Source organism: Aethalodelphis obliquidens, unplaced genomic scaffold (genome assembly GCF_003676395.1).
Source record: "Aethalodelphis obliquidens isolate GAN/ISIS:26980383/991018 unplaced genomic scaffold, ASM367639v1 scaffold97, whole genome shotgun sequence".
Lineage (NCBI taxonomy): Eukaryota > Metazoa > Chordata > Mammalia > Artiodactyla > Delphinidae > Aethalodelphis > Aethalodelphis obliquidens.
This window is the reverse complement of record NW_020838041.1, coordinates 2,159,250-2,177,684: the sequence shown is the minus strand read 5'-3', so window position 1 is coordinate 2,177,684 and position 18,435 is coordinate 2,159,250. Positions and strand designations below refer to the sequence as shown.

The window sequence follows — 18,435 nt, the reverse complement described above, 5'->3', positions numbered from 1 at the left end:
TGTTAGTGGAGTTCCTAGTTTATAGTTCTCAAAAAATTTTTTAAATGTTAATACTTTACAATTTAGCTTAAACTATAGAGGTTCCTAACGATAAAGACCACCACCTTCCCTCCCCTCTCTCCTCTCCCAACATGGATGTGCGTTTTTAGGGTACCCAGGACATGCTGTGTACTTCGGCAGCAAAGAATTTTACCTCCCAGTTCTGGGATCACACATCACATTAGAAACTAAATTTATATCACAAGAGGGAGTAGAGAGATTCTAGGGCTGGACTTGCAATCATTAAAATTCTTAGACATTAGGAGGCCAAGTCTGATAAGGTAGACTTCTTCCCAGAAGGAAAAGAAGAAAGACTGTTTCACAAGTGCATGAATAAAAGCAAATAACAATGTAGAATTGAACACAATGATCATTTCTTTTAACGACATAAAGAATTTCTTTCAATTAATGGGGGATAAAAAACCAGTTGGCAATTCTCACCAGTTAGTATTTTTATAGAGTCTCTAAGGCAAGTAGCTACTAACACAAAGAGAATGTAAATGTTATTAATTTTACTGTCTAGGGGTGTTCCAAAGAATATAATTTTATGTCTTTAAGAAGATGAATATACAATAAGCCCATCATTTCAGATAATATGAGCATAATTTGTAACTGTTTATCTTGGTATTTCCTAGCACAGTTTTCTGGCAGCCCTAAATAAATATTTGTTGAAGTGAACCAAACTAAATGGGGTCTGAGTTAAAATTCATATTCAACTTCTATGCAGAAAGTTTTTCCTACAGAAATTAATAGCACAAATAACATTATTCGGAAAAATAATATAAATGAGGTATTTTCAAGAACTTCAAAGATCAGAAAAATGTCATCTCAAGAATCAGAAAAGTACCAGCTTCCCACAAAGAGATAATATTTCCAATAATTTTTTCTTATTGCATCAGGAAGAATAACCCTAATAATTTTTTTGCATGTATTTGCATCTCTCGTTTAGCCAAAAGTTTTTGGCAGCTGCAGTTATAATAGCCATAAAAAGTGCACGAGCAGGACCAGAGAGCAGGAAGCCCCCGGGAACGCGTCAGGATTCCCAGTGAATGACAGGAATTTCAAAAACAGGAGTTCTCTCGTTTCTGAGACTAGAAGAATCCATAACACAGAAACTGACGACAACAAGAAATTACTATGGATTATACAAAACAGAAGATAAGCAAAGGAGTCTCTCGTGGTTCAAATGAGTCTGCATTTCTTGCAAAATATTCAATACTTGACCTTTTTACTAATTCAGACAACTCTGAAAGAGCTCCCCGTGGCTGCAGCTGGAAAAACGGAACAAGTCAATACCACAGACTGGATTGTAACCCAGACTATACAACACATACTGGAGCCCATAACAATACAAATCAACACAGACTGGATTGCAACACCAGGTACAGAGCACATACACACCCATCCACATTGATACAAATACACGGCTGAAGGACATAAATAGATGGAGAAAGTACGAATCTCACTTACAGAATTCCAGATGGTGTATAAACTCTTCCCTTCAGGGAGGGAGCTTAACTTCCCTCTCCTGGAACACGGGGTGGATTTAGTGACCCACTTCCAAAGAAAAGAGCATCAGAGGGGGAAACAGAAACTTTACAGTGAAGGAGACCACTTTCAGCAAGTGGTCAAGGTGGACACCATCAGTGACAAATCGTGTTCATGCCACGTGCTCCCTGATGTGGCGTGATGAGATGTGAAGCCACTTCTGTGGTGTTCTTCTCAAAAGGCCCACAGGCCCAACCTCATCACAGGACACAGGAGACAAACCCCAATTCGGGGACACTGGTAAAACACCCGGTCAGGACACGAACTGGTGTAATGTACATAAAGTCTGTAGTTTAGTCAATGAGAATGCACCAATGCTATTTTCTTGGTGTTGCCAAACAGGCCACGATTACGTAAGATGCTAACATCGGGGGAAACTGGACGAAGCTGTACTATCTTTGGAACTTCTCTGTAAATCTAAAATTATTCCACAACAAAGTTGATTTCAAAAATGAATACACACGAAATTAAGTGAAGGTGGTCAAAAGGCACAAACAGTTACAAGATAATGAGTACTAGGGATGTGATGTGCAGCGTGCTGTCAACACTGCTGCATGTTATACAGGAAAGCCGCTAAGGGGGTAAATCCCAAGGGTTCTCATCACAAGGAACAGATAGGTTTTTCTATTCCTTTATGCCGTATCTATACGAGAGGATGAATGTTCACTAAATCTATTGCGGTCACCATGCATGTAAGTCAAATCACTATGGCGCACACCCTACAGTTACACAGGGCTGTGTGTCAATTAGATCTCAATAAAACTGGGAATGAACGAATCAATGAACAAATGAATAATGATGGACAGAAACAGATTATAACCCATTAAATAAAATAAGAATCCATCAGTTCATACAGATAATAAAGAGAGGATAGGTAGATTGATAAATAGATGAGGTCACATTTGCTTATAACAGAATCCTAACTAATAAACGTAGAAGAAATGATAGTTAGAGAATTGCCATTTTGTAACCACCACAGTAAAAAGTAACTGAAGTAGGGATCGTCAATAAATGCTAAGTCTAGGAGGTGGGGCAACACTGAAGAGGAACAGAATATTTACAGTCTCAAAGTACCCTCCTCTCCAATTACTTATTACGAAAGGAAAAATAATCATCATGCAGTCAAAAAACCCAAACAACATCTGAACCAACCGATCAAAATTAGTATCACCTAGTAGGGGCAAATGGATATCACACGCCTCTGGATACAACACTGGGAAAAGGACACACTTTACATAGTATTCTAGGCTAAAGAAAGCACAACTTAATCTAACGATGAGGAAACATCAGAAGAACCGAAATTGAGGGATATTCTATGAAAATGACCTGTATTCTTAAAAAATGTCAAGGTCACGAATGAAAAAGAAAAGCTGAGGACTGTTCCAGTTTAAAGAAGATGAGAGATAACAACAGCTAAATACCTTACCTGACCCTGGACTAGATCCTGGACTAGAAAAATATATAAAGTTCAATTGGGATGACTGACAAAACTAGAACATAGGCCGTAAGTCTGATCAAAGCACTTTATTGACATTGTTACCTATCCTGTGGTCGTGTAAATGAATAGCTTTCTTCCTAGGAAATATACATTGAAATATTTAGGGGTGAAGGGGTATGATACATGCAACCTTCTTTCAAATGTTTCAGAAAAATGTACACATATATACGTCTGTGTGTGCAACATGTAATGCACAGAGCACACAAAATGTTACACTGATGAATCTGGGTAAAGGACATGTAAGGGTTCTTTGAACTATTCTTGCAACTTTTTGTTAAATCAGAAATATTTCAAAATAAATGTTCTTAACAAGTTATATTAAATCCATACCAATCCAAATCTTTGTAGGGTCTTGCATCCAAATGCACAAGACTACTGATCTATAAAGCTGCTGAAGAAACCTCATTTTTATAGTACTCTTAGGCAAAGATTAAAATCACGGTACTAGGATATCTAACTAATGTATAAGTTTCTTCAGACCAAATCATCTTTATAAAATATTGCTTGGAGAAAAAAAAGTTACGGTACCATCTCTGAATTTTAAAAATGTTTAAATATATACATAAATGTGAAAGCTTATAAGGAAGAATTTTGTTTTTACAAGAATGTAAATCAAGAATAAAATGATTATATTTCTAGCCAAACCAAATAGTTCAAATGCCCAAAATCCCACTGTTGGGTAACAGAGCAAGGCTTCATCACCTACTCTGTGCTTGGCAGTGTGCTCTTCATGAGGACCCCTGTACTTCACAGACTATGTGAAATGAACACTTACCTTCACAAAGATTTTCACAATGAGAAAAAGGATAAAATTCATTTGAAAATGAAGGTATTGAATCTAAAACATGGCACAGATGAACTTATCTACGAAACAGAAAGAGACTCACAGACATAGAGAACAGACTCGTGGTTGCCAAGGGGGAGGGGAGATGGGGGAGGGATGGAGTGGGAGTTTGTGATTAGCAGATGCAAACTATTGCATATAGGACGGGTGAACAACAAGGTCATACTGTACAGCACAGGGAACTATATTCAATATCCTGGGATAAACCGTATGGAAAAGAGTATGAATAAGAATGTATATATGTGTATAACTGAGTCACTCTGCTGGACAGCAGAAATTAACACAACATTTTGTAAATCAACTAGACTTCAATAAAAAAGTAAATGAAAACAAATAATAAAAGAGGAAAAAAATGAAAATGAAGGTATAAATGCTATGCTTGTGCTCAAGTAAAAATGTGTACTGACCCAAATATTTAAGTGAAGCACACTCATTCATTCATTTACTCAATCACTCACTCAGCAAATACTGGCTGTGAGGTCAGTATGTACAATTCCATGGGCCAAGTGCTGTGAAAAAGTCGGAGTGATGTGATCCAGTAGTGTCTGGATGCCATAGTTTGCTTTTCTAAAAGGTCACTTAATCTGAAGTTGTTTGGAACACAAATAGCATTTTTTTCCATAGAAACAAGGTTTACTGGATCCTATGTCAGCACATAAAATCCCCATTTAGTTCATAATGTGTATGCAAAACTACAGAATTAAATCATATATATAATAAACGAGGTTTCCATGGAAATCCTGTAACGCAGGATGATGCTGAACCTTATTCCTGATTAGAGCCAGGAGCAAAATGGGGGGTGGGGGGGGGCAGGATTAAATCCATCTCTAGGGCAAGGATTTCTACTACTAAAGGGAGGGAAAGAGCAAGGGGGGAAACTGGAAAGGGCTGGGGGACTCAAGGGACAAGGCGGGGGCAGAGCTGGGGGAAGCAGGGAAGCGGGTGCAGATCTCCACTGGGGAAGGTGGTCAACAAAGACAAGAATCAAGCCCAGGGAAACCACTGTGACCCCAAGCGCCAGACTGAGACAGAAGTGTAGGTGGTCTCCGCACAACTTGCCTGGCGCAGCTGGTGATGCACAAACCAGCTTTTTCCCTTTCCCTCCTCCGGTCTCCTCTCTTACAGAGTATCAGTAACTAGCAGCATTCGCCCAAAATGAACAGAAGTGCTGTATAATAATGAAGAGACTTAAAATAACCCAGATGGAAAATAAAGTCTCTGCATAAGATGATTTCTTATACCTCAATTCAAATGCTAGACAACATGTTTAAAGGGCTCTCATTATAATATATTTTAAAAGATGTAGGAAATATACTTTAGGTCTTAGTATATAACAAACACAAACACACAAGTGTTTGGAGAAAAAAAACTCTAAAAGCCTGTTCAAGAAGTTTAAAGAATTAATCCGTGTTAATGTTTCTTCTTCCTTCACAAAATAACCATATGTACAACTTATAATTCCTGGAATGTAATTTTAGAGGCTGGTCTTACTACAAGTCATTATAAGGCTGATATATTGAAAAATGTTTTCCTGTTTCATATATTTTATCAAACAAAGACAAACCCATTATTTTTTGCCAAAAGAATGTCAGAAGCTGAGCTCTAGTCATTAACAAATTTTCCTAAACACCGTCATCCAATTAACCTTCATTTTGCACTGCTACTTACTTGGTATTTATGGAAAGGCTTTCTACGGTACAGTTAAGATCACCAAAAACTAATTTGATGAACACACTCTTAACGCTTCCCCAAACAGCACACACATATGAACACAGGGTCTCACAAAGGCGCCTTTTTTTCTTAAGAACATGTACCTTTTGGCCTCCTGAAGCTTCCACTGTGTGGTGGTCTTTCAATTTCTGTGTTTGTTCCATTATGTCTTTCAAATGTTCATTTACCTTAAAATATAAAAACATTAATTTGAATTTACAGTCAAATATAACAGTAAAATAACATGTACCTTAAAATGCCTGTGTTCGCATCTCTGATGTCAAATACCAGGACCACGCAAATGAACAGAATTCCATTTTCCCAACCAGAAAAAAGTATTTTACAGGTGTTCTGTTTGAAATTCTAAAATTCATGACTTTACCAAATATTTGTTGAGTACCTAGTACACGTCAGGTACTAGCTGGAGTGCTAGGGGGAAAAAAAGGTACTTGATAACTTCTGTTTTAATGCTTGGGAAACAATAAAACTTTTTTCAGTAAAAAGTTTACAATCTCTTTTAGGACTGCTAAGTGAAAATTATTTTCCTCAAAAACACTCGGAATCAAACTCTTTTTTTTTTTTAAATGTCTTCCTTGTCTTTTATTCTTTTCTTTAAAATAAATTTATTTATTTATTTATTTTTGGCTGCGTTGGGTCTTCGTTGCTGCACGTGGGCTTTCTCTAGTTGTGGCGAGCAGGGGCTACTCTTCATTGCGGTGAGCAGGCTTCTCATTGCAATGGCTTCTCTTGTTGCAGAGCACGGGCTCTAAGCGCCCAGCCTTCGGGAGTTGTGGCACGTGGGCTCAGTAGTTGTGGCTTGGGGGCTCTAGAGCGCTGGCTCAGTAGCTGTGGCGCGTAGTCTCAGTGGCTCCGCGGCATGTGGGATCTCTGAGCCGGACCAGGGCTCGAACCCGTGTCCCCTGCATTGGCAGGCGGATTCTTAACCACTGCGCCACCAGGGAAGCCCTGAATCAAATTCTTAGGCTGTGATCTCATAGGCATGTCCCTGGATCATGAGTAGGTTTTAGTGTGGTCATAAGGCCACAGTTAAAATACATGAAAAAATTTTGCATATGGGAACTTCTTAGGGAGAAGGTCTGACTTATCTATCAGATTGTTCAAACAGCCCATAATTCAAGATGATTAAGAGACACTCTGTCTAGTGCAAAAGTATTTCTTCAGAATAGTTTAGACAAGTTTGGATTCTGAATCGCTGATTTTAAGGTCAGTCCAGTAATAATAAGCAAATGTGCCAGTTAATTAATAATGGCCTTCTGGAAACTCTGAATGGTACCATCAACCACTGTAACTCTAAACTAAATCAATAATTTTCTAACCTCTTCTGCTGCTTAAAATTCAGTTCAGTGCCTAAGAAAAAAAGACTGAAGAATTTGAATTTATGATAAATTTAACTAACAGTTACGATACACTCCGAGGCGTCAGAAGGAATTTAACCAACACACAGATTCATCTTGGGCTGTACTGCCAAGTAGGCTGCTGTGCTCTAAGATCTTAGGGCGCCGACCTGGCAGTGTAGAACACTCTTCCGAAGAGACAGCAGAAGCAGAAGTGACCCGGTTCTGACTCAAGACCCCCACTCACAAGCCACGACCTTAATAATTTCCTGATACCTGAGCCTTCGTTGCCAGCTGGAATAAAACCTACTTCACAAGAGGTTTGGAGACGATGGCTCTAAGACGGTCCCCAATGATCCCCCTGAGTGTGGGCAGGGCCTATAATTTGCTCCTACCCAACAGAATACAGCTAAGGGGATGGGATACCACTTTGGCGCTTACGTCTCGCACACTAAGCCCCACTCTCTCCTGCTGGCTTTGAGGAAGCACGCAGCCATCCCTCGAGCTGCCCTACAGAGAGACCTGCATGGTAAGGAGCTGGGGGCAGCCTCCAGCCAGCAGCCAGTGAGGAACCGAGGCTCTCCGTCCAACTGCTGGACCTAAGCCCTGCCAACAACCATGTGGGCTTGGAGTGGACCCTCCACACCCAAACTTTCCAATAAGACCCCAGGCCTGGGCAACACCTTGACCCAACCTTGTGACAGACCCTGAAGATGGAGCGTGCAGGTAAGCAAGGTCTGGATCCCCGACCCACAGAAACTGGTAATCCTGAGATGATTATAATAAGTGAGCAAATAACTGAGCTACCAGAAGTTTTAAGCAGTTAAGTTTGTGGTAATTATTACAGCAAAACAACTAATACAGAGAATAAAAGAGATAATGTATAAAATGTCCCAAGTAAAGTGCATAATACAGAGCACAGACCCCATAAATAGAAACTACTGCCCTTACTTAGAAACAATACACCCCCAATGTAATTCCAGATATTACATGTCTGTAAGGGCTTTAACAAATCCTACTCAAAATACTTCAAGTTGATGTAATGGCATAAATCATCCAAAATACCAAACTCATGATTATAAGAAGATTTTACATGTTGATAAGTCATTAACTTTCTAATAAGGAAACTACACGGAAAGTACAAGACCTGGTCACTTCAAGTCATTTAACCTATCTGGGTACACAAGACAGATAAATGAGATAATTAGCTTAGTAATTCTTAAGCCAGTTCCCAGATGCTGGTTAGAAAGTTCTAGCACTAAAGTTGAGTCGTGACATTCTTTGCGCAACTCACGGATAAAAGTTAAAGATGTGTGTGTATCAGAGAGCCCATCGCAACTTGGAGGCGGTTCACCGCTGGAACGAGCGCTGAGGACCAGTGAACTAGAGAACATACAACGAACAGCCGGCGCTGGCATATGAATTAAAAATAAATGTGCTAAAACGTCACATGCATTTTTAAATATCCATTAATTTAAAAATGGACACTAGCTTTTATTTAATTTTTTTCATTTAAAAATACAAAATAGTCCTGTGTATCCTTGCCTTGATGTAAGTCTAAAGTCAGTCAATACTTCTTCCTTCCTCCTGAATAATACAAAAACCTTAGAAAGGCTTTAATTCAAATCACCTCCTCTCACCCCTCATGTTACTTTAACCTAGCAACATAGTTCTTCCTTTTTAAGGGCCTCAGAATTAGGCACGATGATGATTTTTTAATAACACTTGCTTAGATTTACCCATGTGCACACCAACCCCCCTTTTTATCATTGCTTCCTACACCCCACCTCTTCCTCTAGGTTCCCCTTCTTTCTTCCTGAAGTACAACCTTTCAGCACTTCTTTCTGCAAAGGTCTGAATGATAGACCACCTCTGTCTGAACAAATCTCGATCACAACTTTAGTCCTGGGCCAAAGTACAGAACTCTAGGTTCATCGTTATTTTTCTTCGGCACTTTGATGATCTTGCTGCACTGTCTTCTGGCTCAACTATTACTGCTGAGATGTCTACTATCGCGTTCCTTTGAGAGAGACTGTCTTTTATCTGTGGATTCTGCAGTTTCATTGCTATATATGTAGGCGTGGATTTATTTTAATTTCTCCTGCTTCAAACTCACGATGGTTCCTGAATTTGAACGTCTATGCCTTTCATCTATTGTAAAACATTTTCATCCATTGTCTCTTCAATTATTCTCTCCCCAGCCTACCCACTCCCTGTTAACTCCTTTTGGAATTCCAATCAGGCCTCTAGGCAAGTCTGTTAACCTCAATGTCATCTATCCCATCTCATCTCTCTGGGCTGATTCTGGGTAATCTCTTCTCGTTAATTAACTCCCCTCTTCAACTATGTCTAATCTTCTGTTTAATCTTTTTATTTCAACGACTAAAATTTTCAATTTCTAAAGTTATATTTTATTCTTTTTCCAATATACCCTCCACGCTGCCTTATTCTTTCCTATGGCCTTTATTCCGTGTTTTATTTTCAGCCACTCAAGCATTTATTTTTGTCTTTTCAGACTGCTCTGCTCTCTGCAGCTCTGGCGTGTGGGCCTTGTTTGTCAGGTTTGCTGACTCTCCCGCGTACGTGACGGCATCTTCATCATTTCCTAAACGCTTGTTGTTGGTACTTTTGCATCTGCGAGAAGAGTGTCCCTCCCCCACTGCTGGGGACTCCCACGGTTTGAGTGTAGAAGTGACCTTCAGAGCAACTTTACCTCTGCTGGTCTGCCAGGTGCCAGGAAGATACCACTGGCCTGGCACTGGGCTTTCTGGTCATCTGTCGCGCCCCACCCCACGCTCAGTCCAGGAGGCCTCCTCCCCAGACCTGGAGGGAGATGCAAAGTCAGCCCAAGACGACCCGACAGGCCGCATCTTCTCGCCAGGGGGTGGTTTAGGTGTGGGCCTGAGAACCACCCTCCTGGGGGAGACCTTCTGGGGGAAGGTTCCTTTGCTGATAGCAGCGCCCAGAAGACCCTACTCTCATCTTTGCCGGACACCGTTATGACTGCACGTGTACGACCTCTGGAATCACCACAGCCATCGTAAAACCATGCGTGGAAGTAGCCCCGTGGCAAAGCTGGAACCCCTGCATTCCTGATGACACTAACACCGACAAGGCCCACCTCCAGGTGGCACTTAAGAGCAAAGACATCGCGGCTGGTGTGCTCGTTTCCACTGAGGGCGCGAGCTCTTGGTGGGTCTCCACAGAGGTCACGGTTCCAACTTCCCGTAACCGGCAAAACCCACGGCCTCCTCTGGCACCCAGCGACTCTCGAGCCCCGGCAGAGGCTCCACGGCCCCTGAGAGGCCACCAACGCCTGCAGCCCCACTTTGTTTCTGGCACCCGACAGTTTCCTTTTCTGTCTCTGATGCTCAGCTCTGTAGCATAAACCTTTCCAACTGCATTTTATCAAACACGTCCAGGAGTCTGTAACAGGAAGGGCTACCGCTGAATGTGACACGCTGCCAAAATAACTAAAATGTTCTGTCCCGGCAACATGTGTTACAAGGCGTCATAACGTCCATGCATCTTGAAGCATTTTGATGGATTTACCAATTATGGGGGGGGAGGGGTTGATAGGGCCCAAACCTGGGAAAGTTTATAACTTTTTCTGGGTTTTTGGTTTGGTCCTTTTTCTTAGCATTTTCTTTTCTTTTCTTTTCTTTTTTTTTTAAGTTAAAAAAGAAACACTTTCAAATTCAATATCAGGTAGTTGTGACTGATCTGTCAGTTTGGAAATATCTTCATGATTTTTTAAATAGTCCTTATCTGATTCTCTCCACAAAGCAAATTGGTCACACGTGAACGTTCTGAACCACTATTCCTTCACTTACTCATCCACACAGTCAACAGCGACTTACTGAACTCCGGACGTTATATTAAGAGGCTAGAGGGACACAATGGTGCATAAATACAGTCTAGTCCCCGTCCTCACGGAACAAGGGAGACGGAACAAAAAAAGAGGGTGAAAAACTCCCCCCCACAAAAGCAATCTGTAAGGAGTGGTACAAATCAATGAAGAGGTGAGTAGAAAATCACAGGAGTGGGGAGACCTATCTTGGCAGGAACACTGTCCCAGAGGCGGGCTCTGAAGCGGCAGCCACGACACAGAGGAGGATGAGAGACAAGCAAAGGCCCTGTGGTGGGAAGGCCTGGTGTGTTCGAGGGAGCGAAAGAGAACAGGAAGGCTGGAACCCAAGGGGGGCTACAGATGGAACTAGAGAGAGGTAGGGCCGAGTAACAGAAGGCGCCTGTATTCACAGCTCTCGTGTACCCTGCCTGACTTAGCCATTGCAATCTTGTCCTCTGTGATCTTGCTTTTTTTAAGTTTAAGCTCATTTACAGTCAACAATGCTGATAACTATTCTAGCCATGTAATTCCCATTTTTCTATGGTAGCTTTTTTTTTTTTTTATACTTGTATTATCCAGAAGAAAAGGCAACTAGGTCAGGATGAGGCAAAATAGGAGCCAGAAGGAGAGCGGAAGGTGACGTCACACCCAGAGAACAGACGCCGACGCCGGGGCTGGTGGAACCGGCGAGAAAAAGCTACTCTGAGCTACTCTGAGGTGCAGGTTCAATCAGCTGGTTCCAATCATGACCTGAAAACTGAAGAGGACACGGCTGCCTACAGGTGTTGGACGTTCCGAATCAGGTGATCTCCTTATCTTCCGTAGACTCCCTCCGGAAGTTCTACAGTGCCGAGCCTGATTCTGTGGCTTAAACTCCCTCTTCGATGTATTAAACACCACCGCTTTGCCAAACACGGCACTAGTCCAGGCACTTACCACTAAAAAAAGAAAGATGGGCACAGTGCCTGTCCTCACATCGATTATTCTAGTTTGTTCAAAGGATTAAACTCGGAAAAGTGCTATAAAGGAAACAGAGCATCACAGTAGAAAATAAGACTTGCCAGGTGCCTACTTTGGACAGGCTGCGAAGGAGAGCGCCATCCAAGCTGAGAAATGATAGCGCAGAGGCACCGAGCCGCACAAAAGGCTGGGCGATGGGCCACCAGGAACGGGAAGCATCGCGTCCAAAGGGCCAGAGGTGAGCCCCGCAGCTGGGATGAAGGTCCTGACCTGGGTCGGGCTGGGGGGGTACTTTGTCGGCACTGGTCCACTTGACATTTTCAGTGTAAGATGTGAACTCAGCATGATCCGAGTGGCCTGAAAGCAACACTGGGGGTCCTGGCTCTGGTCCTGCTGAGGCAGCAGGTGTCACCCGGAGCTTCCCAGGGACACCGAGGAGAGCTCTGGACACGACGGCAGGACCGGGATGGGGAGCCGCTGGAGGAGGAGCACGCCGAGTGCGGTCGGCCTGCGTGGCTCTGCCCTCAACCCACGCGAGGCTGAGTGGCTGGGCTCAAGCAGGGAGCTGCAGCCTCGGTGGCTGGAGGAGCAAAGGGGTCAGTCACCGGCGTGGCTGGGTACCAAGGAGGAGCAGCCTGGCCGGAAGGACTCGCTCATGGAGGGGACCCCAACCCACACGGAAACTGCCACAGATCCTTGGCTGGCCTGCACTGTGCTAGCAGGAAGGGGCCCCGGAGCCCGGGGAGGGGACAACTGCTGGGACCCCAGCAGGGCGGTGGCGTGGCGCGCGGGCTTGGGGAACGCCCGGCGGTCCCGAGGCTTCACAAGGCTCACGTGTGAATTCGAGACGCGGACAGAAAAGCAGCCACTGGATTTGTCCAAATGGGAGGCTACAGTGGCCTCAGCAGCGACTTCAGGGTGGGAGTGGGGGAGGGGACGGAGAGGTTCCATGTACAGAGAAACAGGGTCTGAGGTGGATGGGGAAGCTTTGTTTACCAAGATGGGAGACAGCAGACCAGCCTTATTCTTAGAGGACGACCTGACAGGGAGGGAGTCGGGTGGCGGAGGAGCGTGAGTGTGGCCCACAGACCAGCGCTGGGACATTACCAGGAGCTTCTCAGAAGCGCAGACTCTCCACCCCAGCCCAGACCTACAAGCTCCCAGGAGATTCTTCTTTTTTTTTTTTTTTTTTTTTTTGCGGTACGTGGGCTTCTCACTGTCGTGGCCTCTTCCGTTGCGGAGCACAGGCTCCGGACGCGCAGGCTCAGCGGCCGTGGCTCACGGGCCCAGCCGCTCCGCGGCATGTGGGATCCTCCCGGACCAGGGCACAAACCCGTGTGGACTCTCAACCACTGCGCCACCAGGGAAGCCAAAGGTGAACGTTTTTAATAGTGGGGGTGTGAGAGTGAGGGAAAAGAGTTAATCAAGAACGGAAGGTCTGTGGTGGGTCGTGAAGGCCACGTGGTTTCTGACGATGAGTGGGTCCAGGATAGGACCGTGATCCCTACAGCTAACGAGTGGAGGGCAGAGTGCCACACGGGCCTTTGGCACTGATGCCGATACTACAGACCACGATGGCAGGTGCAGGAGTCTTCACACTTAGCTTCTTGTTACAAGCTCCACGCAAGCACTCAGCGGAGGACACCTGAAGATGCAACTGCTTTTCAATCCGTTCGGGTCTGTCTTGCTCACAGATAAGGTCTGATTTCTCTGGGGTTACAGTTGTAAACGAAAGAGAATCAAGAGGAATTAACTATTCAAATTGGTAAAGGGAGCGACAAATCGACAATCGAAGCATCTTCAGAGCACAAATAAGTAATCACAGCTCTATAAAAATTTCCAAGAGGAGGAATCTACAACCTATGTAGTCTTATGCAAGTCAGCCAAGCAAACCTCAAAAGCATCTAGTTGGAAATGAGAAACTTATTTCATTCCTGGATGTAAAAAATACTTACTGAGCGCTTGCAGCGTATAGTTAGTTCCCTATTTGGAGGGCTCTGAATTTTCTAATAATCTAATATGAACTAGATTAATCATTAAATGTAACTACAGATATTATGGAATACATAAAATCTATTTCCATCATTTTAACAGTATATATATATTTTTAAGTCTAAAGGGAATGGGAAATTTCAAGTAAGATCACACAACTTTCGTTTTCACTTTGATTTCAAACAAAAAGAGTAATGGAACCTGTCTTAGTCCGTTCAGGCTGCTACAACAAAAATACCACAGACTGGGTGGTCTGTAAGCAACAGAAATGTATTTCTCAGAGTTCTGGAGGCTGGGAAGTCCGAGATCAAGGCGCCAGCAGACTGTGTCTGGTGAGCCCGCTTTGTCACACGGCAGAAGCGGCGAGGGAGCTCTCTGGGGTCTCTTGATAAAGACAGTGGCACAGGTCCCACGCATGAGGGCCAGGCCCTCACGACCTAGCCACCTCCTGACACCACCACATTGGGGCTTATGACTTCAGCATATGAACTGGGGGGCAGGGGGACACAAACATTCAGTGTGCAGCAGAGTGGGGATGTGTGATGTTTTCTGGTTCTGAGACTTTTTTTTTACCCGAGGGAGCATATCCCTACCTTATTGATCCAGTACATGACGGCATCCTCAATGTCATAGGGCAGATCTGTGGCTTGGAAGAAGGCCGAGTACTGCTGAGCACACGCGGCCACCTTCTCCACACTGACCATCTCCACGGTGTAAGCCATCATGAGGGTGTCCATCATGGCCAGGTGAGCGCTCTGGAAACAGAAACCGAGAACAACCGTCAGAAACTGCTGCTTCTATATGTTTACACATTAATAATATTTCCTTACGAACAGGAGCAGAACTCAAGGCTATGGAAGACGAGCCTTGGTGAGAAAGCACAAATGGTCCAGGCCAGAGGTGAGCTGACGGAACCCAAGTCATCTATCACTCAGATACTTCCTGAGGATCTATGCTCAAGACACTCGTTATCTCCTGCTCAGAGCACGCTCCTTTTGCTCTTGTCCTGCCTTCGAAAATGTCGCAGTCATCGGCTCGGCAATGCAACTTCAAACTTCAGAGCAGTCTCTGAGTAAGTGCTCTCCTCACTCCTCTCCTCCACGTGGTAGAAATGTACACATGCTACTTGTAAGCTGTCTCTCAAGGCTACCCTCCTGGTCTGGTGGCTCCGCTCCCATTCCCCCGAACAAGGCAAAAATCCTGAGTTTCCTGTGGCTCCAACTTCTTCCTCACGCTCTGCATCCAGCACAGGGCTTCTAGTCTTTCCTTTGTGGCTGCTTTTTGGGAGGGGTGGTTTCAAACAGAAACGTTATACGGGCGGAGGGGGGTGTTTCTTAACATTTCCCAACATTACAAAGTATCTAAAGTCGAAAGTACCCTCTCCCCGTCCTGTTTCCCAAGAGCGTCTACGGTTTGGTACGTATTCTTACCAAAAATGTAATTTTGGTAAGAATTTACACTGCTTCCTGTTCTTTGGCGTCACAAACAACGCTACAACCTTGTGTGTCTCCAGGGACGATTCTCCACCGTGGGGCTACTGGGCCCGAGAGCAACCGCATGCTAAGTTTTGATGAATAATCACTTATCTGCTCTCTAGAAAGGCTGCAGCAACTTTCACATCCCCCAAGAACGTTAGCGAGGGTGCTTGTTTCCCCATGCTGTTTGCCAACATTAGACATCATTCCCTTTTTATCATCTGTATCGGTCTGAAGGTTAAAAACCCCACTCTTGTTCAGGCTTTGCATTTCTCTGATTGAGGACGGGCATCTTTTGTATGTTGGGCAATTATTTGTATTTTTTCCTTGGAAAACTGCTTGCTCATGTCTACTTTTCTCGTAGGTATACTCACCTTTCTTTATTTCTTGATTTGTAAGGGCTCATTATTTATTAGGTACATTAGCTCTGGACCATTCAGGTAGCAAATACTTTTTCCTAGCCTGTCTTTGGACTTTCAACTTTATTCGGAATGTATTATGCTGCAGAGAAGTTCTAAGTATTTACTCGGTAAAACCTGTCAAGCTTAACGTTCTCCTTCACGACTTTGGAATTTCTCCCAAGTTTACAAGAGGCTCCCCCCGCACACCCCCAAGAATATAGAAATAGTAGCCTCTCCTTTTTCTGTTATTGATACTTTAAATCCACGTGGAATTTATTTTTGAAGATGTTACCAACTAGGGACTAGTTATTTTTCCACATCAGAGACGTCATCATATCAGAGACGTCATCATATCACGCTCCCCTAAAGTCTACCTTATCTTCTATATAATAAAGTCTAAGGCCCCTCCCTATCCATCCAGTTTTACAACCCGCATTTCCTTCCCCCAATCTACATTCCATTTAGAACAGCCTCAGAAGAGCGTTTGCTGCTCCCCAAACCTGTCGCCAGGCTTCAAGCTCCCATGCCCTCACCTGCTGTCGCCACCTCACACTGCAGACTAAGTCCTGTTGTTGGTCTGACTGTCACCCTCTTTCCGACCCCCTTTCCAATCAAGATGGATCATTCTTCCTACAGAGTGAGTATACTATTTATACTTGCATGAAATTCTTTTCTTCTTTGAGCTTTACTGCAATGTAACTGAAATGCCACACTGTGTGAGTTGAAGACTGGACATACAGATATTGTGAAACGATGAGCACAAAAGGTTTAGTGACACGTTCACTGAATTCTGACTTCATTATCTGAAGCAGGGCACGGAAAACAGTATCTGTAAGAAGCTCCCCGGCTGTGGCTGAGGACCACAGACTGTCTTGCTGCAGGACAGGCACCATCTCCCTGGTGAGACAGCGAGACCCCAAGGGCAAGGGCACTGTCTGAGCATCTTCGCACTCCTACACCTCACACGGTGACTGACAGCGAGCACGGGCTGAAGGAAGGAAAGGAGCTGGCCTACTGCTCATAAAGGGCGAAGAGCTAGCTCGACTCTGGAGGCTGAGGAAGTGGGTTCTGACTTGGAGGTGGTGGGCCAGCGTACTGAAAGCTTAGCGGTGTTGACAGGAAGGCAGGTGCTCTGTCTGAAGCGGAATGCCTGATTACGGCAATCAGAAAACCAACGGTGACTCCAGGTGCTGTGCTGAGGGCTTTATTAACACACTAGCTCTTCCAGTTCCAATCTCTGCGGAAGTGAGGCTGGAGATAATATACAGTTGTTATAACCCTTAAAGCTCTGAAGGAAGCATCGTTTATGTTTTTAATGTGAGGAAGCTGAAGCTCCAGAAATTAAATAGTTCGTCCAAACCCACGTGCTCCTCCTATTGTGTCGTGCGGTTGGCAGAAGCTAAGTCACGTACCAATAGTTAGGCAAGAAATATGTTCTGGAAATGGTAAACAGACATCATATGCAAGAAAGAAAAATCAGCATCGTTATTTGAACCTCAAGTCATATTTTCACATTCTCCCTTTTTTTCAGGCGGCTACTGAGAGAGACCCCAATTCCTTCTTCAGACTCAGAGTGGACACAGGATCAATGGCAGCGCGCCCTTCCACTCAGGTGATTTCTGCGTCCTCTCTCTATTCACTCGAGCCCTAGGGAGCGGGGTCCCGCCTTTCTCATCTTTGTTCCCAGCACAAGGTTTTGAGGGCAAAGTCTGAGTCATCAGTATTTACAGCATTACAAAGCATAACTCTTCTGAACAAAAATGTGGGAAAACATCTCAGGAGCTGTAAAACCATTCACCTCCTCTTCACTAAGACTCTTTCTCTTGGCAATTTATTCTACAGATACAATTTAAGGGAGAAAACGGAGCTGTAGGAATGAAACTGACCGTTACAGAATTGTATATAACAAGAAAGGAAGCAATGTTACAACCACAATTAGCGATTTATGCCATCCTAAGCTATTTAACAATAGGGGAAAATGTGCACAATACAATGTTGAGTAGAAGAAACAATGCCGTACTATAGCAATGCTCAAAATAAATATATACACATAAATGGGCAGACGTAAGTGTATGTACATATACACCTTGAATATACATATAGTATATATATATATAAAACAGGAAGGAAAAGGAATGAATAAAAATAAAACTTACTTAGAAACGACCTTGTTATAATATGCAAAAAATACATACAAAATCTATAGTTTACTTCAAAACTTAGGATAGTAAACACTAAGTATAATTAGTAATACATTTTCAGAACAAAGCTCATCTCACTGATTACTTCACTTCCTAAATTTAAAAACAGACTTAAAAAAATTCCACTACAGTGTTTACAGATATTTCCATAAGACGTTCACCCACTTTTAAACTAAGAACCTTCAAATTTTATTATGATTTTTTTTTTTACCCCTTAACTTTATGAGGTAGAAGTAAATTTAGGAATTATATATAACAGAAACTATATACATAATGAATCTAGAAAGGATCGACAGTGAAAGATAAGCTGTAGGCTACAATCAATCCATTTGGAACGATTTATGTCTCTGAATAAAATACACGCATTTAATTGTTTACCCAAAGCACTGAGGTCAGAATAACAATAACGGCAGCTAGCACTGAGTGTTATGCTCCAGGCAATGTTTCCCACATTTGTGTCAACTCACTTGATAACACAGCGCTGTGAGATGCACTCTTATTAAACCTGTTTTACAGATGAGAGAACGGAGCCACCTGTCCGAGGTCACAGAGCCAGGAGGTG

The 18,435-nt window shown here is 43.5% G+C and overlaps 1 protein-coding gene across 3 annotated transcripts in view; it reads right to left on the bottom strand.

Moving 5' to 3' along the window:
- CAMSAP2 (calmodulin regulated spectrin associated protein family member 2) overlaps positions 1 to 18,435 on the bottom strand; it is a 97,960-nt gene that overhangs the window by 27,971 nt on the left and 51,554 nt on the right. For 2 of the 3 annotated variants that reach the window (XM_027095965.1, XM_027095967.1), the window contains exons 3-4: positions 14,390 to 14,551; positions 5,744 to 5,827 (exon numbers count right to left, since the gene is read on the bottom strand). In XM_027095965.1, coding sequence (XP_026951766.1) covers positions 5,744 to 5,827; positions 14,390 to 14,551 — 246 coding nt within the window. The remainder of the gene's footprint in view (positions 1 to 5,743; positions 5,828 to 14,389; positions 14,552 to 18,435) is intronic. The other variant, XM_027095966.1, reaches the window with a different exon arrangement.